At 38.3% G+C, this 25,665-nt stretch overlaps 1 protein-coding gene across 5 annotated transcripts in view; it reads right to left on the reverse strand.

The window, feature by feature from the left end:
* Nucleotides 1-25,665, reverse strand: part of LOC124555709 — a 411,411-nt gene that overhangs the window by 247,120 nt on the left and 138,626 nt on the right. For all 5 annotated transcript variants that reach the window (XM_047129715.1, XM_047129717.1, XM_047129716.1 and 2 more), the window contains exon 3: nucleotides 15,958-16,214. In XM_047129715.1, coding sequence (XP_046985671.1) covers nucleotides 15,958-16,214 — 257 coding nt within the window. The remainder of the gene's footprint in view (nucleotides 1-15,957; nucleotides 16,215-25,665) is intronic.

Genomic DNA, 25,665 nt, shown 5'->3' on the forward strand with positions numbered 1-25,665 from the left:
TGTAAGGAATTTCAGTGGTGGAAGCAAGTGGCGCAATTACCTCTGGGGCATTTAATACCGCTTCCTCCCATTGTGGCATCATTCCACCAGATTGAAATCAACCTCTTGGGGAGGTTCCTGAAGTCCATAAATGAGGATCGGATAATAATCTGCACTGACAACTTCACCTGCTACACTGTCACCAAAGCTATGCTGACTGTTTAAGCTCTGTAAATTTCAAGGTTCCTAGTAGCGGGCATCATTTTGAAGCATGGAGCACTCCATGTTATGATCTCTGATTGTGGAACAGTTTTTCAGTCAAGACTAATATCAGAAATAATTTCAAGTTGGGACACTGCCCACAGGATGATCACTGCCTACTACCCGTATATGAATGGCCTTGCAGAATACTTAAATAACATGTTGGCAGATATGCTCTCAATGTATGTTGATGCTGAACTGAGAGACTGGGATACACTACTGGCTGTCATGATATTCATATATAATACAGTGATGAAAGACACTACACACCTTTCTTTCTGCTCCACAGTTGTGAGGCCGAATCAACCATGTATGCGCTATTCCCATTTCAACCACATGATACTCAGGATGACCTTGTGAAATACCTCATCACTGGGACTGGAAAATAAGACAGCTCACTTGCATATAGTTCCTGAATGCCCAGGAGAAGAACTGAGAGCACTCTAGCACCAAACACCGACCAGTGAGATACAGCTCTGGAGACTTGGTGTGGATTTTTACATCAATGCAGAAAGTGGGACTATCGGAAAAGTCACTAAAGAGCTACTCTGGGCCTTATCGTACTCTTCATCATGTTCCAGATGTCACATATGAAGTCTAGAATTATGTCATCCATCTCCTCAGTATGAAACCTTCCTACAGCCCACAGGCACAGATCAACAATGGGGCTTCTCATTCAGAGAAACTGAAAGCCCACTCGATGATCATGAATTTTCAACAGGAGAGGTTTAACTACAATGGTCATCATAGAAACTGCAATGAGGACACAACCAGAATGCCATGACCTTCCATTGCTGCTATACAGAGGACCACTGACAAATTCTAGATATAGAATGTTGTGGTGATGATGATGATGATGATGATGATGATGACAATGGTTTGTGAGGCACTTAACATCGAGATCATCAGCACCTGTACAATTTCCCAATCTTTCCAGTTCCAATCTCACCACTTCCCAAATGATGATGAGGACAACACAAACACCCCAGTCCCCGGGCGGAGAAAATCCCTGAGACAGCCAGGAATCGAACCCTGGATCCTGTGGTCCAGAGGTAGCAATACTAACCGCTAGACCAAGAGCTGTGGACTATTGGATGTTGTAGTTAGCTTGAGTGAGTCTGAAACTGCAGGTCATGTTTATCCAAGAGAAAGAGCAACACCATGAGCTGTGTTACATACAACATGGGGTAGCAGTTCCCGTCGCTGGCTGGTATGTTGTGAGTCACCAGTTCTGTTCTGTTCTGTTCAGTCTGTGTACATAATAAACATGCTTGCAGAACTAGGTGTTGTACTTCACTGATGACCCTGCTTTCAGGTTTGGACTTGACTGTTGTTATAATGTGACAATATTATCCTAGGGAAGGGACTATGTATACTTACACATGAAGGCACCTTGCCTCTCAAAAACGATTTTATTGTGAGTTTTTGGCTTATGCAGGTTTCATCACATTGTATTCACTGACAGTACACTGCCAAGATACAGATAAAGCTCAGCTGTCATTTCTGTGGCAGCAGTGTTTCATTATGGTTGACATCTACCTTTAATGCTTTCCTGTCTATAGTAACTTTAGCATTCCAATTATTGAATTTAGCAAACCAAATATGCTCATGATCTCCATATTCTATTACATCTCAAACAATGACTGGTGTGAACCAGCTAAGGGGCACTGAAACTGACTGTTGGTAACTAAGAACAATGACTGTGATGATACTGTTGAAGAGCAAAAGAATTTCATGTCATGTGTTACACATGAATATGAAAATGAGCTCCAGAAATGAGGTGTTTATGGCAGCATGCCCATTTCTGTGTATCCAATCACTGTAAGAAAGGGGGGTGGGGTCTGCCTGTTACCAATAGGTAATTTAGAACCTCAACCACATTAACTGATATGAAAAAAGAAACTATCTTAATCCATAAAAAGGAACAGATATCCAGATAACTTGCTACTGCTGTAACATACTTTTTTACAAAAATAGCATAATAGCAACAGTGATGCTTTCAGAACAACTCTGCAGGCTATAAGTTAAAGGCTTTGGCCTAAGCAATACCATGAATAATACACATATTGCCTCAGTTCATTTTCATACACCAAAGCACAGTAAAAAGTACAAAATAGAGTATTCAAATTATACAGAGATTTCATACTTAAAATTTTTCACTTTACAAGGTGACAATAGTTGGCCAATAAAAATTTGCTGTAATTCATTTGCAGACAATAAACTTTGTTCCAAGAGTCTTCCAAAATGACTGGGGAGACAGTCAATCATTTTTCCTTTGTGAGAACATAATGTTGAAAATAAGTTATCATTTCCTGCCAAAGGGATATGGAACAAGATATACAATGTGAAATATCAACAGAGAAGTATGATGGAGAAGATGCTCTGATAATCCAAAATACATACTGAGCACCCTCATTCTCCATACCAGAAATTCATTTACCACTGACAGAATTCCTTCTGTGGTACATGGCTCTCACTGAAGGTTCCACAAAATCATTCACTATTATTGATATCTACCAAATTTGCCATCAGGACATTCACTGGACTTTGTAATTTCATTATTCAAGTCACTGTAACAGGATTCGAATCTTCTGCCATGGGCAATTGCCTTTCTATAATATTTGAGGTCTGGTAAGCTACACATCAGTGATGCAGGAATGCAAGTGAACACTGATTCAGTTCACAGCTTTCATGGAACATTCTGTACCAAATATAGCTGCCAAAGAAGCTGGAGTCATGTTCCATCCAAAAAATTATACAGCCCCAAATAATCAATATATGTCCATCAGTCCACACACCACTTAGCTGTTCTCTTAGGAAACAGTGCAGTAAGTCAGTAATACAATGTACTGGGGGATCCACCCATGCAACTCATTTCCAATGTACCAGGACATAGACACATGAATAAATACCCTGCTAACAAAAAATTAGGAGTCAAATAGCTAAAAATTCATCAAGGAATCACCAAACAAAGCTCATAGATTGCTCACATAATTCAGAAGTGCAATAATTCACATATTCACAGATTGTGTTTAAAAATTCCTGTAATACTCAAAAACACTTATTTCATACAAACATTCAGTTAATGTCAGGCAATGTTGTGATAGATTTGGCTTAGTGTTTTGTTAACACGTTGCAATATAAAAAATAAATGCTCTGAGTAAGAGTAGCTATTCTGACTAGCACACAACACATTGCTAAATATCCATCCGAGTAATGACAAAATATTTTTTCACAATAAAATACATGCATTTTAAAAGGCTCAGCATTATTTCTGTCTGGTATATATTTCAGTTACTTCCAAGAAGTGAAGGCTTAATAAAACATTTGAAAGATTGTTTTTACTTGTCCTCTGAAAAGCTAAACTTTTCATACACAATGCTAATAAATATGAATAAAGGAAACTTCTAGACAACTAAAAAAGTGTTTTTTAGACAAACAAGCTTCTAGTTTATTTTCAGAAACCCATTATCCACATCTCTTAAAAACATTGTGGTAACTGTTTTGATTAAAATTGAGCACCTAATATTGGAGTTCACCTATTTCTGCATGACTACTATGTAGTTTACACCTAAGTGATTGGCAGAGGGTTCACTGAGTGATTTTCACATTATTTCTCCACTGTTCCACTCTGAAATAATGTATGTGTGTGTGTGGAGGGGAGGGGGGAACACTTGAATCTCTGTGTGTGATCTCTGATTTCTCTTTTTTTTGCTACGATAATCATTTCTTCCTATGTAGGCAGGCATCAAAAAAATACTTTCACATTTGGAGGAAATGTTGGAGACTACAATTTTGTGAAAAGATCTTGCCACTTCAAAATATTCCTTTGTCTTAATGATTGCCATTCCAACTTGCTATCATATCCATGACACACTCCCCCCATTTCACGAAAGTACAAAATGAGCTGCCCTTCACTGAACTTTTTCATTGCCTTCCATCAATCCTTTCTGGTAAGGATCCCATACTACACAGAAATACTCTGGCAGAGGATGGACAAGCATAGTGCAGGCAGTCTCTTTAGTAGACCTGTTGCATCTTCTAAGTGTTCTGCCAATAAAACACAGTCTTTGGTTCACCTTCCACACAACATTATCTATGCAATCATTCCAATTAAATTGCTCATCATTGCTATCTTTAGGTATTTAGTTAAACTGACAGCCTTTAGATTTGTGTGACTGAAATTTAACAGATTCCTTTCAGAACTCATGTGGATGTCCTCACATGTTTCATTATTTAGAGCCAATGGCCACTTTTTGCACCATACAGATATCTTGTCTAGGTAATTTTGCAATTGGTTTTGATCTTCTGGTTACTTTACTAAACAGTAAATGACAGCATTATCTGCAAACAATCTAAGATGGCTGCTCAAATTGTCTCATAAATCATTTATATACGTTAGGAACAGCAGAGGGCTTATAACACTTTCTTGGAGAATGCGAGATGTCACTTCCATTTTACTCAATGACATTCCATCAGTTAGTATGAACTGTTGAACTTCTGACTCAAAGTCATAAATCCAGTTGCAGAAACGAGATGATACTCCATAGGCATGCAATTTCATTACAGCCTATTTGTGAGGAACAGTATTGGAAGCCTTCTCAAAATCCATAAATATGGAATCAGTTTGAGTTCTCCTCTCAATAGCACTGATTACTTCATGAGAATAAAGAGCTAGTTGTGTTGCACAAGAACGATATTCTCTGTAACCATGCTGACTGTATGTTAATAATCATTTTGCTTGAGATAATTCATAATGTTTGAACACAGCACACATTCCAAAATATTAGCACAAATTAACATCAGAGATATGGGTCTGTAATTCAGTGGATTACTGCTACTTCCTTTCTTGAGTACCAGTATGACCTGTGCAACTTCACAGTCTTTAGCTATGAATCTTTCGTAGAGGGAGCTGTTATATGTGAATGCTAAGTATGGGGCTTTTATATCAGCTACCCTGAAAGTAATCCAATTGGTATACAATATGGACTGGGAGACTTGCCTTTATTAAGTGATGTGAGTTGCTTTGCTACACTAAGGATATCTTCTACGAAGTTACCCATGTTGGCAGGAGTTCTAGATCTGAATTCTGAAAATATTTACTTTTACTCCTTTGGTGAAGGAATTTTGGAAAAATATATTTAGTAATTCCACTTTAGTGGCACTGTAATCAATAGCATAACTGTGCTAAAAATTTAAGCACTTTCTATGACTCAATTTTTAAGACACCTTTATTCCCTTTCACCTGCTTAATCTTTATATTTTCTCCTTCCATCAATTAAATTCAATATCTCCAGCATTATCCAAGAATTTCTACTATGTCTTCTCTTTTTACCTATGTGATCATCTGCTGCCTTCACTATTTCACACTCAAAACCACCCGTCCATTTTCTATTGTATTCCTTTCCCCAGCTTCAGTCAAACATTGGCTAATGCTCCCTCCGAAACTCTAAACAAACTCTAGTTGTATCAATCAGCTCACATCTCCTTCATTTCCTACATTTTGCAATTTCTTCAGTTTCAGCCTGCAGTTCATGACCAGCGAGTTAAGCACAGAGATCACATTTGCTCTAGGAAACATTTTACAGATTAAAATCTGGTTTCCAATTCATGTCAGTCTGAAAACTTCCATTGGCCCTGGGTCTGTCCCACACACAAAATGTTCTTAAACAATTCTTAAATCAAGTACTGGCAATGTTTAAATTATGCTCTGTGAAAAATTATATTAGGCAGCTTCCTCTTTCATTCAATTTCCCAGGCCATTTTCTCCCCATGTTTTCTTCTCTTCAGTTTCCTACTATTGAATTCTACTCATGCATCACAATTAAATTTTCATCTCCTTTAACTATCAGAACAATTTCCATTGCCTCATTATACACTGCATTACCCTATCCCATTTAGTGTTGATATCCTTGTACTGACCTAACCAGAAGACCAGTGATTCCTACTGCTGCATTTCACTAATTCCTGCTATATCCAACTTCAAACTAGCCAAGTATCTTTTTTAAGTTCTCCAACCTAGCTACTCTATTAGAGACCTTAACATTCCAAGCTTTCATCTGTAGACTGTCACTTATGTTTTTCCTGAACTCAACGTTCTCCCGGGGATTGCAGAACACTTAAAAGATGCAACAGGTCCACTAAAGAGACTGGTTACACTACACTTTTATGTCCTCTTCTGGAGTACTGCGAGATGGTATGGGACCCATATCAGGTAGGATTGATGGAAGACATTGAGAAGTTCAAAGAAGGGCAACTCATTTTGTATTATCATGGAATAGGGGAGAGAACATCACATATGTTATGCAAGTTGGATTGGTAATCATTAAAACAAAGTTCTCTTTCTTTCTAGAGAGATCAATTCACAAAATTTTAATCAGCAAATTTCTCCTCCAAATGCAAAAGTATTTTGTTGGTGCCCATCTATATACAGAGAAATCATCATCATAATAATAAAATAAGAAAAACTGATGCTTGCACAGAACAATTTAAGTATTCGGTTTTGCCACACAATGTTCACGATCAGAACAGTAGTGAAACAGCTTGAAGGTGGTTCAATAAACCCTTTGCCAGGCAAAGATTGAATTGCAGAGTAATCACAAAGATGTAGATACAGATAAGTCTTGCTCAGTGGAGGCACCAATTGTGTCTTGCCACTGGTGTACTTTACATATTAGCAGAATCTCTCTGAATATTCTGCAAGATTTTGAGACAGAGTCTTTTTGTGGAAATTATTAAAATCATCTTGCATTGAAATCCATGCTTAATTTTGAGCTTCTGTAAAACTTTGCCATTCTTGGGGATTTTGCATTCTTTTAAATTTGGCATGCTTTTTTTGTTCCTTCTGCAACTTTTCTCACTCATTTTGTGTACCATGAGTGATCAGTTCTGTCTCTCATTATTTTGTTTTGTATGAATCTCTGAATTGCTGTTGATTTTTCTTTAAATTCAATTTAAGTTACACAAATTAATTCTGAAGGAATGGAGACCCTCTCTTAAGAAGGTGTCAATCTAATTTTTTATTTGCTTTTTTAAATAGATATATTTTGCATTTATTTTTGGTGGGTTTGGATGTTACATTATTCAGTCTCACTACAAGAACCTTGTGGTCACTAATCCCTCTACTCTCACGATGCTCTAAGGTCCAGTATGTTTCCAAAGCCATTTACACTTTGAGTGTGCTCCTGAACTAATTCCTCAAAGTAATCTTGGAAATTATTTCATACAAATGGTGGATGATGTTTTATACCCACCACTAGCTTTGAAGATGTATTTTCACCAACATATCACGGGTCGATTGCAAGCATACCTAACTACAGCTGTATGAGTGAGGTACTTAAGTTTTCTTTGAACCTTTCAGTAACTATATCATCTGAATTAGGAGGTCATAAAAGAAATTAATTATATATACTCTGGTTGTCAGATATAGCCTCTGCCCATACTAACTCACAAGAACTATTTCACTACAAGATACATTACCTCTAACATCAATAAATATGCCACCACATACTGTATTTAATCCATCCTTTCTTAACACCATTAGGTCCTTTATCTTGGCTGAAATTATGTCCAGATTTACCTACCTTTCAGTACATTTAATGATTTGTGCTTCTGCACTTTCTATTAATGCTTAGAGCTCTGGTTCTTTCCCGTCCCTGCTATGAAAATTTACTTCAAAAAACACTTATGGTTCTTAGATCTACGCTGTTCCATTTGAGACTGATACCCACTCTAACCTGAAAGTCTACCCAGCCCACTCCACACAGCCCCTACTACCCTTGTAGCTGTCCCCTGTGTGTAATGGACCAAGAACTTATTAAGTGAAACCTGTTACCCTGCCACCCTATGGTGCAATCCAAGGAATCTGTAGCCTACACATTTGCAGAACTGTCTGAGCCTCTGATTCAGGCCCTCCACTCAACTTTGTACAACAGGTCCACAATCAGCCCTGTCAATGATGCTACAGATGGTGAGCTCTGCCTTCATCTTAAAAACAAGACTGTCAGTCTTTACCATTGCAGATAGCTGTCTGAAACCAAAGAGAATCTCTTCTGATCCAAAGTGACACACATCATTAGCACCAATATGAGTCACTGTCTACAGCTGGCTGCACCCTGTGCTCTTCATGACATCTGGAAGGACCCATTCCACTTCTAGAATGCGTATTACTCTATGTGCATACCCCATGATATGCACATAGAGTAAACACTGGACTAATTTTCCTCCTTGGCAGCCATATCTCCAAGTGGCCCCATTATGCATGTGACAATGGAGCTCACAACTAAAAGTAATCCCACCCTATGTGATTGTGCACATACTCTCTCTCTCTCTCTCTGAATATACTGTTTTGGTGATGCTTCGTACAGAGGCCAATTTTGCCAATTTCCTTTATCACAATGTTGACAATGCTAGTCACCTGGACCCATACAAGCAAAGAACTGGGAGAGTTGGAGAGGTCTTGAAATGGCATTCATGACAACTTAAATCTTATGACAGCTCTTCCTTGATATCCTTGTCCACCAAAAAACAATGAGAGTCTCGGACAGTGTTTATAGGAGATCCTCATATTTGTACCTGTAATTGCATGCTCTCTGATACCACAAACTGGCATAGCAGTGCATGGTCTGAAGACTTTAATGCATTATGCAAAACACACTCAATAAGGATGGAGCCTGCATGCAACACAGTATACTGGGAGAGCTGTGCACTGCAAGGTTGAAACACTTGCTGTAGACCTCGAATGCAAATATTATACTCAGTAATGGACTGAGTACCAGCAGCATCATAGCCAGGAGCACAGCTATTTAACGACACAACTATCAGTTACTATTTGGCAATATTGGAGAATGCTGCCAACAGCTCACGAGATTTTAAGTGCTTGGCAGGCTGATATTGCAAGAAGATTTTATTAATTTTGTAAATAATGTACAAAGTTCCTTTTGCATAAATTTTCCAACTGCTTTAATCATTTCTATTGAAACACCATCCTTTTCTGGTGCCTATCTATTCTCCATACCTCAAATGTCATCATACACCTCATCCAAAATTACATTTGGTATGTCACAACCTTTTTAAGTATCAAACCTGCATTTCTGATTCCTCTTTTGAATGCTAAAAAGCATTTAAATAAGTATTTAAATGGCTGATAATATTCTCTCTGTTATTATTGTGCTAATGTCTGTCTTAACTGATGAAATGTGGTGTACTGCCAAACACACTTTTTTTATTCTCATACCCTCCCGAAGACATTTCTGAATGGTTTCATGTAATTCAGCATACTCTACCACAATCTCAATGACTGGCTGAATCTCCTGCCTTCTACATAATAGTTACCTTATTCCATTTGAAATTTCCTCTTTACCAGCAACATTTACTGTTTCTGTAAATATCTTTGTTTAATGACTGTCTCTTGTCTATGTTTGTGTAACCTACATTTTCTAACTATAAAATCTTCCGACTTCCTACCTGACGATCCGAGGATTTCCAATTTGGTGTCAATTTTTTACCTTAGGCCTTATGAGCCTATGATCACTTTCACTTTGAAAGCAGTAAGTAGTGTCACATCCTGCACAATTTCTATTATTTGAACCAAAACTGAAAATCATTGTATCTTATAAAATAATAAAGGAACTAATACACTCTGGGACAAAAGAAAATGATGCACCTCACAGGAATTATCTGAATTGGATGGAAATTGCTAGATGTGATGTACATGTACAGACAAACAATGGTTACTCTTTCAGAAAAAAATGGAGGATTTACTCAACAGAAAGAGCTTCACAAATTGAGCAAATCAGTAACAAGTTGGTCCATCTCTGGCCCTTCAGCAAGCAATTATTTGGCTTGGCACTGATAGATAGTTGTTGGATGTCCTCCAGAGTGATATTGTGCCAAATTGTCATGATGGCTCATCAAAATCCTGAGATGGTTGGAGTGCTCTCCCCATAGTGCTCCATATATTCTAAACTGAGGAGAGATCTGTTGACCTTTCTGGTCAAGGTAGGGTTTGGCAAGTGTGAAGACAAGCAGTAGAAACTCTCACCATGTGTGGGCGGGAATTATTTTGCTGAAATGTAAGTCCAGGATGGCTTGCCATGAATGACAACAAAACAGGGTGTAGAGTATCGTCAACATACCCCTGTGCTGTAAATGTGCTGCAGACGACAACCAGAGGAGTCCTGTTATGAAAAGAAATGGCACCCAGGCCATTAATACTGCTTGTCAGCCTATACAGCATGCGGCAGTCAGGTCAAAGTCCTTCTGGTGTCCAGGGCATCTCCAGACATGTCTTCAACCTGGAATGTCATTGACTGCAATAGTATTAACTTCAAGGATGTGTCTCACTTCAAACTGAGCCCTGATGACCAGTGAAGATGTGCCTGGAGAGTGGAGAGATACCAATTTGACTGTCGCCCACTGTACAGCCCGACAATCAGGAGTAATGGTCTGGGGCACCATTTCTTTTCATAGCATGACCCCTTTGGTTGTCATTTGCAGAACCCTTTCAGCACCATGGTACCTTGCTGATATTCTACATCCCATTTTGTTGCCCTCGATGGCAAACCATCCCGGGCTTATATTTCAGCACGGTAATGCCCGCCAGTACACAGGGAGAGTTTCTTCTGCTTGTCTTTGTTCTTGCTAAACCCAAACTTGACCAGCAAGGTCACTAGATTTCCACCCAACAGAAAAAATTTTAAACAATATGCACAGAGCCCTTCAACCACCTCAGGATTTTGACAGTCTAAGGTGCCAGTTGGGGCAGAATTAGGCACAGTATCTCTCAGAAGGACATCCAAAAACTCTGTCCATCAATGCCAAGCTGAATAACTTCTTGCTTACACGCCAGCGGTGGACCAATACATTATTGACTTGCTCAATTTGTAAAGTTCTTTCTCTTGAATAAACCATCCCATTTTTCTGGAATTTAATGATGCATTCGTCTATACATGCACATAACATCCACCAATTTCTGACCCAATCGCATAATTCCTTCACAATGCATCGTTTTTGTCTTAGGGAGCATTTAATTTAATCAGCCTAATAATACTCCTCTTCTATTGTGTCATAAAATGCTGGCAGATCAGTTTTAAAAACCGCAAGAAACTGAACTGCTTCAAAATAACCACAGTTGTGGTTGTATGGGACATATTTCAAATAAACGTTAAGTAAGCTTCACTCATGTATCTCCATGTCCACCATGTCTAGTTTAGTCTATGAGGTCCTCAAGCAAATGTAAATGTATAAAACTAAACCATGTCAGCTTGTATATTAATTGTGTACCACTGCCTGACTTTTTGCTTCCTTATATATTGCATTTCTCCCCGCTGGGATTGCTGGCAGTATCTAAAAGTTAGAGTTTTCATGCTGTTGGTGGTGGTGGTGAAAACAACAGCAATTTTCAGGATGGAGTTTGTTTTAATTTAATATTTTATAGTGTGCCCTTTTCATTGGCATTCTTGCCTCATACAATGAATTCCATGATTTGTTGCCCTGACCACTCCTAACAAAACCAGCAGCACAATAAGCAGACATAAAATTTCCATCTACAAACATAAACAAAAACTCTAGCTGACCAGAAGAGGATTAAAACGATGTGGTGCCCATATGTGGTAACTTATAACAGAAGAGTTTTTTTATCTGTACTGACACAGCCATTGAGATCAATTTCCATATTTGTGATATGTTGGTAAAACATTTCAAATATCAGTAGTACGACAGCAGCTACAATATAATGAAAATACAGTTGTGAACTGTGTCTAAGGCATGCTTGATCCTGAACCAGGAGTCCACATTCATAATGCTGTTGGATCATTGTTTTATCTTACAGCAATTCATGCAGGCAGAGGGTTTTCGGAGTTCATACTGAGAGGCTTTCCAACAGTAGTGTACCTACTGGTAGAGTCTCTTTGAACAAACTGAACCCAGGAGCTGAAGCAGACAAAAGGTTCTCCAGTTTTCTCTATTCCACACCTCCCACCCTTAAGCCATTCATTTTATATTGTCGTGTGACGTTAGCACAGCTATACACCTCTTTACCTATCACACTTAAATGATACTTTATTACCATGTGTCCAGATCTAAGACAATGTTTCACCTACTATCTAGGAATAACAGAGCATTTACATCTGAAAAGCACTGTAACACTACCAAGTAACAAGTCACAACACTGTTCCTCTGTATAAGTTGATTAGCTCAATATTGGGAATAAACATTAATATTTTGTGCACAAGCATTCAGGTGTTATGTATCTCACCTGATCATCGAATGAGTTTGGTGGCATTTTGCTCCTGAGGGAACACTGACTCTTATTACCATACCAAAGTGAAAGACCTCTACATTATATTCAGCAAAGCACTACCCTTAATAGCTGAAGTAATGGTTCAAAAAATCCATAACACTGCAAAAACATCAGCAACCTACGATGAGAGATCCAGAAATAGTTGCCTAGCAACTACTGCCCAGAATCTAAACCAACTCCAATGAAGCCATAATGAAAATGGGTAATTTAGCAAGAGAACAAATGGTTGAGGAACTACCTGCTGGTCTTGATCATATTCGGACTGTCTGAAAATCCTATGGAACAGACCACACACTGGCTTGCTCAGAACAAGAATTCACATGTGCAATTGGGGTTTTCTGAAGCACACTACTCTCCACCACGCATATGGGCTAACTAGATAACACCTCACAAACTGTTCTGCATATCATCCATGTACAGTAGACAATCTCATAAAAAACAAGAACAAGTGTGTCAGGGCAAATTTCTCTGATTATTTTTTTGTATGTGGTTTAGGTATTCGCATATATTTTCATTGTTTTATAATTTTTCTGTGTGCATATAGTGTATTTAAGATAGTTCTCTACAATCTCATGTCTTTAACACATGGCACATCGTTTTTCTATATGGGATCACTCCTTTGCAATGCACATCCTTCCAACATCCCCTGAGTTTACATATCCTCCACAGAAAAAAAATTTACAGTCATCCACATAACCACTGACAAAGGAAATTCAACTAACACTTAAAGCATTGGTGAAAAAGAGAATCAGACAGGGAACATGTGGCCTGCATGCAGGCTGTTACAACATCTCAAAACCCAAACTCTTAACGGTTTTAACAGTGACATATGGAAGAGGCACTTCTCAGCAGCTGACAGCAACTATAAAGATCAAGTTGCCTGTATAGGCATCAAACTTTCTTTTAGATCCAGTGCCTATTAGTCACACACGCTCAAGGGGAAAAATATATTGTTGTTGGTTTGTATCATTTAACACAATTTACTTTTGTAAGAACTGTAAATAAATGCACAACAAAAGGTAACTATGCAAACACTGCAAATCTAGGTGGAACTGAAAGCTGGTGGAAGTCATCCTTAATTCACTGCCAACATAAATTGGATGGCATCTCACATAGAACAAGGTGACTCCGTGTAAAAATTCAAGATACTTTGTGCTACTAGCTAGCATTGATTGATGATCATAATGACAATATTTCCAACGAATATTTTAATGCTTGTTGTTCTCGTTGTTGCCGTTATCTTCACCTTCAGCCCAAAGACTGGTTTGATGCAGCTCTCCGCATTAGTTATCCCGTGCAAGCCTCTATGATTCTGTTCAACTATTGCAACTTACATCCATCTGAAGCTGCTTACTGTACTCAAGCCTTGATCTGCCTCTCACATTTTTGCCCCTCGCACTTCCCTCCATCACAAAATTGGCAATCCCTTGATGCCCCAGAACCTGATGGGATAGGCATTGATTGTGGTTGTAAAATGTCATAATGGAATTAATACTCTATAATCACAGAGTCTTGAGAATAAGATCAGCAAAATTCCTGAGTTCCTTTCATGATTCAGAATTGTGGGCTGTACACACATGGTGATTTGAAGCAGAAATACCAAAGACTAAAACAAATAGTGCAATATAGTTAGTTAGAAACCACCAGAAACACATGCTGCCTGCACAATGAAACACTTAAACTGCAGCAGATGTAGCCACAAATTTTGCTTGTAGTATAAAGATTTTGAACTGAGCAGATTTGATTTGTTACAAGAGATGAAGTGGTCTCACACCTCAGAGCAGCAGTGGTTGTAACTGTTGAACAGTTATCTTCATTTACAGCTGGAAAAGTATCAAATTTGCCACTCCACATATTTTGCACCAGCCAGCAGGATATATCGTTCATTAAGTGGAAAGCGGGACAAAAATGACTAAAAATTTCATATATGATTAAAATATACTCTGCAATAGATTACCCCAGACAGTGGATATCTGGCACAGACAGAGAGATTTGTTTAAAAATTCTTTCAAAAATTGAATTCATGCTTTCCAGTTTATTGTCTAATTTGTTTAAAAGTAATCAGTTTGGTTTGGCACTAACCCAGTCTATGCAGTGCAACTCATTTATGCAGCACACACTTTTGAAAAGAAGCATCTGAATCATATACCATATTTTCATAAATTCATTGGATCAGTTACCTCCAAAACATACAGTTTTGTATGCTTATTACTGTCAATTCTTTAACATAAACTTGCAGCATGATGTTGAAATGAAATTCCTGTAATTTTATATAGTATGACTCATATGAAACTTTTGATTTGAGTTGATCTTTATAGCAGATGCATAACACTGAAAGCAGGGTACTAATTAAATGACAGTGTGTCTCAATACTATTTTTTCCATAAATTAAACTGTTAATACATAGGCTCAGGATCTAAGCATTTTGGACAATAGCTGACAGGTTATATCAAGGACATTTCACACAGATTCATTGAAATTTACACAACACATAATGATTAGTACTGGAAAAAAAGCATATCTGCAAACAATAGCCACAAATGCTCAGTTTATAAACTGCACACATTATTTCTACTTATTATTTGTAGCACAACAGGCAAACTATTTGCAACTGATTATTCTGTTTCCACTGATGCTCTTATTGAATACAGTTCAAATGCAAGCACTTTATATGGAACAAGTATGTAATTAGCTGCTTTAGGATAGATGTGCTGAGAAGGTGAGTTCTGTCAAAATGTTTGTGATGTTACGTACTTTACTGATGGTAGATACTATAAGGCAAGAAGACAAAATCCAATTCTGTGAGCAGTGCTTCAATATTTCCTGCACATCTTTCACCAACACCAAAATCTTTACCTTTTAAAAATTTCATCGCCCATACTGCTGCACACACAGATTAGAAGCTAGATTAACCAGGAAAGTGAGTCACGTCTGTAAGATATAGTAAACTAATCAATTTAGCTCCTGTGTATTATCCCATTTTTGTTTTAATGCTCTCATAAGAATAAGTACGTGTGTGTGTGTGTGTGTGTGTGTGTGTGTGAGAGAGAGAGAGAGAGAGAGAGAGAGAGAGAGAGAGAGATTATGGCATGTAATAGAGCAAGAGTTGAAGTGGCGAGATACTATGGAAGGGGGAAGAGTGAGCTCAGGTGAGTGGCAACTGACAACACATTCAACAAATTCAATTAAAAAGAACCTGCTTTCATCAGTAAACTAATGCTGCTGTAAGTCATTTTAATCCTGAACTTTAAAGATTGTACAATATATCTGAATCATGTCTCCTATGTATAACAGATCTACGATCTACACAAATACACAGAAGCAACAGATGAATATCAGCAACTTATAAAATAAAAATGTAACCATTATCAGTTTTAAAAATCCAGTCACCTACAGTTTAAGGGACATGTTATTACCCTTTTCCTTTGGTCCTCCTTGGAATCTCAACTCTGTAGACATGATCATTTCTTAATGCTGCAAAGCACGCATTAGCCTCTGATTGCTTCTTATATCTAACAAACACAATTCCATTTTCACTTCCAACCTTTCGCACACTTATCACACGACCAAATGTGGAAAATTTTGTTTGTATGTCAAACTCTGTCTTGCATTTGTTATTCTTGAAACAAAGGGCATAATACCCATCTATTCCAATCGGGACGGAATCGTTCATCTGAAAGAAAGAAGTTTCATGAAGGCACTTCATTCATCAGCACAAGCAATGCAGTCATACAATAATATATTTTATCATTCATGCCAGCTCTGTTTTGTGCATTAAATTTATTTAAAATATGTCACTGGAAGGTGACTCAAATATTTGGAGGGTACTAGGGATGAATGCAGTCCATTACATTTTCTCTCTTCTTCATGCGCAAGAACCGACACAAAAAAGAAAAAGAGAGATCTCACATTACTCTGGAACTATTTGTCATTGCACATTAATGCAAGAATGATTTTCAAACTTTAACTGTGTCCTTATACTACAGTATGTTTAATCAAAATTGAAATTCTTGGTGGAAACAGATTATCAGTTACCTACAGGTATTTACTATAGACAAATAGTTCCTCAGAAACGTGAAAATTTTTGAATTTTTTTATCACACCTTTTATATGCTTCTTGATAAACAGGTTGTTGAAGCAACAGAAGAATTAACTTAAGGATACACAGACATCATGCACATAGCAGAAACAACAGACTCAAGTGATGAGTTTTCATTTAAATGGTCAGTGGCCAAAACCCGCAAGTTGAGACTCTGAGTGAATGGAGATAGTGAGTTCAGAGATGAAGTCGTAGAACCCAATAGTCAGTTTAATTGTGTATACAAAGCTCATTTCTCATCTCTACTGGTTACCTGGCCAGTGTGGCAGCACAGTTGTGTCTACAGTTGAGAAATGGCAAGGGGGTGTATATTCCTGTTGCCTTACCAGTGGAGCATTGCCACACACTACAAGTCTGTGCCTCAGTTTCCTGGATACCCCTACCAATAAAGGTAGATAGGCACTTTTGTTTCACAGTGCTCTTCATATGATACCACTTCACCATTATTTATTCACAGAAGAATATTTGTGAATCCACATTTCATGTAACCTGTACCACATTTCATGTGAGCTGTAGTCACTTTAATTTTGTGTGACATCAGACTTATCTGGATGCATGTAACAGGTCCAGGTTAAATGATGTTAATTATTGGATGTTTTTGCAGCAACCTGATTCCACTCTGACAGTTTTAGTCATTCAAGGAATGTCTATGGTCAGTACTGCTGCAATACCCTGACCATGCAAAATTAGTTGGAAACGAGTTTAACCTACCAAGTATAGACTGGAACATCTATGGATTCACAGCACATGGTACAGACAGACAGTCTTGTGAAGCACTTCTGAAGACATTTTCTGAAAACTGCCTTGAATAACTAGTTAGACAACCCACACAGAATGGAAATATTTTAGACCTTTTAGCTACAAATTGGATTGACCATAATATAGAAAAAGGGATTAGTAATAATGATGCCATCATTGCAATGATGTTCACTAAAATCAAAAAGTACTGTCAGGAAATCAGGACAGTGTTTATGCTAGAAAAAGCAGATAAGCAGCTGATAGCATCACACTTAGACAAATGAATGGACATCGTTTAGCTCCAGTATGATAGATGCAGAGGGATCATGAGCAAAGTTTAAGCTAAGTGTAAATTGCACTCTAGAGATACGTGTGATAAACAAATGGATTAAGGATGGAAAGGGCCTTCCATGGTTTAATAATCAAATTTGGAAAATGCTCTCAGTTCAAAAAAGAGCATGCAAATGTTGACAGGCAAAAGGTGATAGAAATTTGTGCATCCGTATGAAAAGGAACGCAGGTGGCAAGGATGTGGTGGCAATAATAAGTTTTATGCAGATCAAAGAATACAGCAACAAAGTGTTGATGGTGAGCAAAAGCCGTTTGGATAGCAGATGCCTGGTGGACTAAATTATTTGAAGGAGAACAGCCTGTGAACACCACCCTGTGTCAAAGCCAAAAGGTCACAGGATTCAAGGATCGAATACAGTCATCAACTCACCATACATTCAAGTAACTTGCAGAAGGCACTTGTTAAACAAATCGGATGATAGCTGTCCATCTGAAGAAGTGGTTTACCCTATTATAAAACTGAAACAATGACACTTTCTCGTCACTGGGGAGGGAATTCTCCCTCACTGGAGAGATGGTTGAATGGGGCAAGTATATGACACTGGCAGGCCACCAATAAGTGCTGAGGCATTTGGCTGTGCACGTTGTCCAGTCCAGGAGCCATGTTGTGGCAGAGATAGTCTTTAGTTGATGAATTTAGGGCAGCCAAATCAGCTTTTTATCAAAGGAAAGACCCAAAACCAGGAACTGTGCACCAATGTCCAAGTGCTGGGTTCCTGAAGGCTGGACTTTGGTATGATGGTCAGGGGCCTAAAATGTCTTTGGAGTAGCCTTCTCCCAATACTTCTTCTTCTCTTTCTTAACTTTTGGTTATTGTGCAGGTCTACTAAGTGTAGATGTGGGGACAGATGAAGAGTGGGCAGCCCTAGGACCTACAGGTTACAATTCCTTCAGCCACTGGCTAGTGTTAGGACTGTGATGTGTGTGTTTCCAAAGATGGGTCCCAAGATGGAGCCCTGTCACCAGTGGATGCTGGTGGAGGAAACTGCTGCTCTGGCTGGGTTTGGAAACTGGTTCCCAAAGATGGTTCACAACAAACTGAAGTATAAATGCTGACACTAGTGAATTTTGTGTAACTGGTCATCATGACAACCTGATGCATGCACTTATTTTCTGATGTCTGTGTATGACAGGAGATCGAGAGATATATATTCTTGTACTTTGTTTTCTTCTTCAAATACTGGACAACTGATGAATGTTGAGGGTGGTGTTCAGTATAACTAACACACGAAAGTGCTTCTTCACAAGGGCAATCTTTGTGGAGTGATCATTGACAGCTTCTGCAGTTCGTGTCTGTTGTGTAGCGGGATGATGTACGACCGAGGATACAAGATTTCATGTTACTCCTGTATGCTCTAATTTACTTTTTCTGGCAGTACATTTCCTTCATAGGCTAAGAGGAAATCTCCCGTACCTATGCAGTTATTTCTGGGACCTTTTTGTACATGTCAGACAAAATGTACATCTCACTGTTTGAGATTAGCTCGAAGCTCCTTGTTTATCTGTAGTGTAAGGTCTCTGAGAAAGATAGCTCCTTGAACCATATTCAAAGTTTTATGCACGCAACAGATGCTAGTAAACCAAAAGTCATTCATACACTGTAAGAGCTTGCGATTGTGCAGCAAAGGTGGCCTTAATCAATGATGATCCATTCCACATTTTCCCCAATGAGTCAGCTGCTCAAATATTGTCCTCTATGTGTTCCACAAAAAATAATGGTCTTGTCACCATAAAAGTATCTCCAAATGTTCTATTGCACAATAGGTATTCAGTAAATTGTTTCACTTCTAACTGTCTGGATTGGATCTCTTCCCATACGGTTGCCACGATAGGGGAAGCAGTTTAGCTGTAACTGTGGTGTCACTGCCAGACACCACACTTGCTAGGTGGTAGCCTTTAAATTGGCCGCAGTCCGTTAGTATACGTCGGACCCGCGTGTTGCCACTATCAGTGATTGCAGACTGAGCGCCGCTACACGGCAGGTCGAGAGAGACTTCCTAGCACTCGCTCCAGTTGTACAACCGACTTTACTAGCGAAGGTTCACTGACAAAATACACTTTCATTTGCCGAGACGATAGTTAGCATAGCCTTCAGCTATGTCATTTGCTACGACCTAGCAAGGCACCATTACCAGTTACTATTGATACTGTAAAACATGTACTGTCAAGAGCGACGTTCACCATTAATGGATTAAAGTTAAGTATTCCACCAGCTACGTCCGTTTTTTCTAAAGTATAATTTCCTTGTCCTGTTCCCGACCTCACGCCAGCCTGCGTGAGCTAAAACGCGTGCCTTTCGGCTTCCTCTAGTAACCTGGTGTTGGCTCTCCTGCCAACCCACAACAGTAACCATCCATGATGAAACATTGAGATCTGTCTGCTGAGATGGCTAAATCAGAACAGCCACTGTGTTCATTCAATTTGATATGTTTCATGTGTAAAATATCTAACTTGGTGCCATCTGCTCCTATCAAGGGCTCTCCACACAGGCAGCTCCCAGCTGCAACAAAGGTCATCTGACCTATAAATATAAATATATGAAGATGGTATCTGTTCTTTCGGACATGTCCGAAAGAACAGATACCACTTCATATATAGATAAGGCTTACTGGCCAATGATCTTCTTCAGTGCAGATGCACTCACATTGCCCGGACTCTTACGGGAATCAGTAGATTGATTGCTGCCAGTAATATGTATAGTGGGCAGGGGCACTACAACTGTAGTGTGTAGACAAAGTTGGAAGTGTGAATCTCATGGGGAGTGTGCCAGAGGTAAATCCCTGCAGTCACACTAGCCTCTGTGTCCTTGGTGGCTGAGTCGGATATAGCGTCTGCCATGTAAGCATGAGAACCTGGGTTCAAGTCCCAGTTGGGGCACACATTTTCAATTGTCCCCATTCATTCATATTTATTAACACCTGTAAGAAGCTTAAGGTCTGCATTTCATTGTAATTTTATAAATATAAATTCTCCAACAGTTCCGTTTGCAGACAATACTTCTGTTTTAATTGAAGATAATGATGCAGAAAAAATTCTGAGCTCCATCATAAACACACTGTATATCTCAGAAAACTGGTTCCAGTTAAATGGGTTGAAACTGAACATTGCAAAAACATTTATGCTACATTTCAAAACCAAACATTCCAAATGTGTGGAACTTAAAATACAACATAACAATCAGCCTATAAAAGAAGTTAACAAGATTAAATTCCTGGGACTAAATGTGGACAAGAACTTAAGCTTGAATTCACATACTGACTTCCTATCAAATAAACTATGCAGTTTTGCATTTGCAATGCAAATACTAGCAAATTCCACTGGCTCACACAAAATTGCTTATCATAGTTATTTTGAATCTGTCATCAGATATGGGATAATTTTCTGGGGAAGTTCAAGTGGTGTATCTCTAACACTGAAACTGCAAAAGAAAATTATCCAATAGATGTGAACTGTACTGCACAGCAAATAGTCTTGTTCCCCATTATTTTGGAAACTACAAATCCTAACTGTTCCCTCCATGTATGTTTACAAAATTATGATCTTCCTACACAGCAGACAAAAATTATGTGAGGAGGATCATTTTAACCACACATAAAACACAAGAAATAAACATAACTGTATGCCACCCACACACCAGTTGAAAGTATATGCATGGACTCAACAGTATATGGGGATGACATATAACAAGTTAATGAGCAAAAACACATTTAATATGAAGCCAGAAATTTTAAACACGAGGCTACAGCAGATTCTGTGGGAGTAATGCTACTATTCTATAGAAGAATTCATAGAGGATGAAATCATAATTTGAGCACTGAGGGGTAAGTAAGTGCTTGATTTTATTGTATGTATAACAAAGTTGTATTAAGATTATGATGCTGTTTGTTAACATCAACTGTTCTTTATTTATGGTGGAATTTTACCATAATCTGATGTCTCTCTTGTATCTAAATCAAATGATTTAGGTTATGCATGTTATGAAACAAATAAACCACAACTCACAGTTCTCACAAAGGCTGTTTCCAAGAGACCTGATGCCCCAGCAAGACAGGCATCTACTCCTTGGCATGCATGGGAAGCTAGCAGCTCATACTTCTGAAGCATGATCACTGTGTTGTCAGTGGGGTCTACTGGAAGGGTATGTAACAACCCCACATGTCTGATTGGCTACTGAATTGGCTTTTAATTGCATATATGGGTCTATGCAGATATTGTATGAATGTTCCAAGATGGCCGCCGAGTAAGTGACGCCAGAAACCATTTCCAGAACGTTAAGTGATTTAGACAGAAATGTAATTTAGTTTAACGCTGACAACAAATTAAATACGTGCATTAGTGTATCGTTTAGTCTTGCCGTTAAAGGTTTGACTTTTATTTGCGTATTTTTTCAGAAAACACGAAAAGATCGTAACTTCGCGAAGTCGTGCTTAGGCTTAAATTTTGTAAACGTGTTTGTTTCTTGTTTCAAGGTAATTTAACTAGTTTCTCGGTAACAAATAAGTAAAATACCGTAAATAGCGCATAACTTCACTGTTTTAATACAGATTTCAGAAAAACAGCGTAACTTTATATCAGAAACTTGCCTATATACATTTGTTTATAGGCCTATTCTCGTAACGTTTTTGGAGAATCAAAGTTAAAGTATCTCATTTAATTGCCCTTTTTTCATTCCATCGAGTGAAATATATAATAAATAGCGTATACCTCCGTTGTTTTAATACATATCTCAGAAAACCAGCGGAATTTTAAATCAGAAACTTGCTTATATACATTTGTGAATAGGCTTAATTCTTGTAACGTCTTTTTTTGATTTTCGGTAATTTAATTGATTTATTCTAGCTAAAGTATTATTTTTTGCCATGAGTGAGAAGTGCCTGACTTGCCGTAGAATTGTTAGTTCCGGGGTTTGGTGTGATGGATGCAGTAGTTTTTTTCACTGGGGGGACTGCAGTAGCGTGGGTGTTGGGAAAGTGGATCAGGCTCATCAGTGGTTATGTAGGATTTGCAGCAGAGATAGGAAGATAGTGGAACAGGAGGGGAAAATTGCTGCCCTTCAGGCTGAGCTAGATCAGGCTAGGGAAGATCTGGACAGGTTAAGGAGGGAGAAGGGCAAAGAGAGGTGGGAAGTGGCAACAGGTAGCAGAAGGAACAGGCCTAGAACTAAGTCTGACAGTTTTGTGGTGAATGTCAAAAATAAGTTTGACCTGTTGCTTCAGTTAGAAACTGATGAGCCTCAAGCAGAGGTAGGTGTAGACAGGACACAACAAACTTTCAATAGGAAATTGAAAAAGAATGTAGGAAAGTCATCGAAAAGGAAGAAAGTTTTGTTGTTAGGCAGTTCTCATGCCAGAGGTGTAGGCCAACTTCTGCAGGAGGAATTAGGACCAGAATACCAGGTCACAAATTTTTTCAAACCAAGTGCTAGTCTGGATCAGGTGACAGAGGATTTAGGTTCACTCTGTAAAGGATTTACCAGGGAAGACACTGTGGTTATTGTGGGAGGGCCAGGGAACAGCATCAACAGAGATCCTGGGTACAGTATAGAGTGTGACCTGGTAAAGATTGCGTCGGCATCGAGACACACCAATGTTGAATTTGTATCTGTCCTGAGACGCCATGACCGGCCTCATTTGAACTCTTCTGTTGGGAGAGTTAATTTGGAGTTGGAACGGCTGCTTGTGTCGGGTGCGGGGGCTCATATTGGTGTGGTTCCTGATGATTATCTCAGTAGGTGGGACTATACCAGGCATGGCCTACATCTCAACAGGAAAGGGAAGGGGAAACTGGCTGGGGTAATAGCAGGAAATTTAAGGGGGGGAGGCACTGCCATGAATGGTAAAATACCAGTGGTTACAGGTGTTGGAGCAGCACCTTTTTTAGGATAGGTAAGACAGAAAGATGTCAAGTTCTATGAGAGGTCAGGATTGAAACAAATCTTCAGTTTAGGAAAGAAATTCAACAGCACAATTCTAGCACATTGGATCACCAATCACAGCTATCAATTATAAATTTTCACCAATCACCAGAAATTTTATCTCCACCAAGTTGTATCTCACTCCTAGGTAATTGCATTGATGAACTAACGTCACCCAACCCAATTGACATAATCTGCCTCTCTGAACACCATGTGACCACTGGTATAGGAACTAGGCCTAAGCACAATGAGAAACTCAGACAGGAGAGTACTGCAAATGTTAGAATAAGGAAAGGTTCTCATAAAAGTATAATTAAAAATAATGTAAGTATATTTCATCAAAATATTGGGAGTTTAAAGAATAAAGTAAATGAGCTTCTGGTTTGTTTGGAAGATTTAGAAGCTGAGAATGAAATAGATATACTATGCCTGTCTGAGCATCACATTGTTACTGATATGGATAAGGTAAATGTAAGTGGTTATAAGCTCTCTGCACATGTAATGAGAGAAAATATGGAGAAAGGAGGAGTTGCCATATATGTCAAAAGTTATCATTGTGCAAAAAGTATAGAAACAAAAAAGTTTTGTGTAGAGAAACATATAGAAGCATGTGCCTGTGAGCTTAAATTAAATAAAGGCACATTTATAATTGTAACTGTATATAGGTCCCCATCAGGAAATTTTCATCTATTGCTGAAAAATTTGGACTCCTTGTTGTGCTATCTGTCAGACAGGGGGAAGCAAATTATTATTTGTGGGGACTTCAATGTAGATTCTCTGAAAGAGGGTAATAGGAAAAATGACCTTGAAGTATTACTCGGTTCTTTCAATTTGACACCCGTTATTGATTTTCCTACTCGGGTGGTAAAGGATAGCAGCTCACTGATAGATAACTTCTTTATAGACCAAGATAAGTTTAACCAGATAAATGCTCAGCCTGTTGAGAATGGTCTTTCCGATCATGGTGCACAGCTAGTTACAATATATGACATAGCTCCATTCAGCAATACTAAACAGTCCTCCAAAGTAGTACGTTCAGTCAACAATTTAACAATTGCAAATTTCAGGGAAAGCCTACAGCAGTTAGACCGGGATGAGGTGTACCGTGAACCTGATGCCAATTTAAAATATAATTTATTTCATGACATTTTTGTAAATGCATTTGAAAACTGCTTCCCCAAGAAAATAGTTAAATATACTCGTAAGAAACCTTCTAACAAACCATGGCTTACTAAGGGTATAAAAATATCTTGTAACTGGAAAAGGGAAATGTATCTGACAGCAAGAAAGAGTAGTGACCCAGAAACTATCAAAAATTATAAAAACTACTGTGTTATATTAAGAAAAGTTATTAAAAAATCCAGGAGTATGTGTATCATGTCTGAAATCAGCAACTCTGATAATAAAATTAAAACAATTTGGAATATTATTAAAAGAGAAACAGGTCAACCAAGAGCAGAGGAAGACAGTATTACCATCAAATTGAATGAAAACTTTACGAACAAAAAGTCAGAAGTTTCAAATATTTTTAATAATCATTTTCTAAATGTTGTGGATATAGTAGGATCCAGGTGTTCATTAGAAGATGCTAGGCTGTTAATGGAAGAGGCCATACCTATGCAATTTGATACAATTGAAATCTCACCCACTTCTCCCTCTGAAATTAGGAAAATAATAAACTTGCTTAAAAGCAAAAACTCACATGGAATCGATGGCATTTCCAGCAAAATACTAAAAGCTTGTTCTCAACAGATAAGTAAGATTCTCAGCCACCTGTGTAATAGCTCTCTGGAACAGGGCATTTTCCCTGATAGACTGAAATATGCTATTGTTATACCTTTGCATAAAAAGGGGGATAGATCTGATGTCAACAATTACCGTCCAATCTCCCTTCTAACAGCTTTATCCAAAATTTTTGAGAAAGTAATGTATTCAAGAGTAGCTTCACATATCTGTAAAAATGAAGTACTAACGAAATGTCAGTTTGGTTTCCAGAAAGGTTTTTCAACAGAAAATGCCATA

Source organism: Schistocerca americana, chromosome X, assembly GCF_021461395.2.
Source record: "Schistocerca americana isolate TAMUIC-IGC-003095 chromosome X, iqSchAmer2.1, whole genome shotgun sequence".
In the NCBI taxonomy this organism is placed as follows: domain Eukaryota; kingdom Metazoa; phylum Arthropoda; class Insecta; order Orthoptera; family Acrididae; genus Schistocerca; species Schistocerca americana.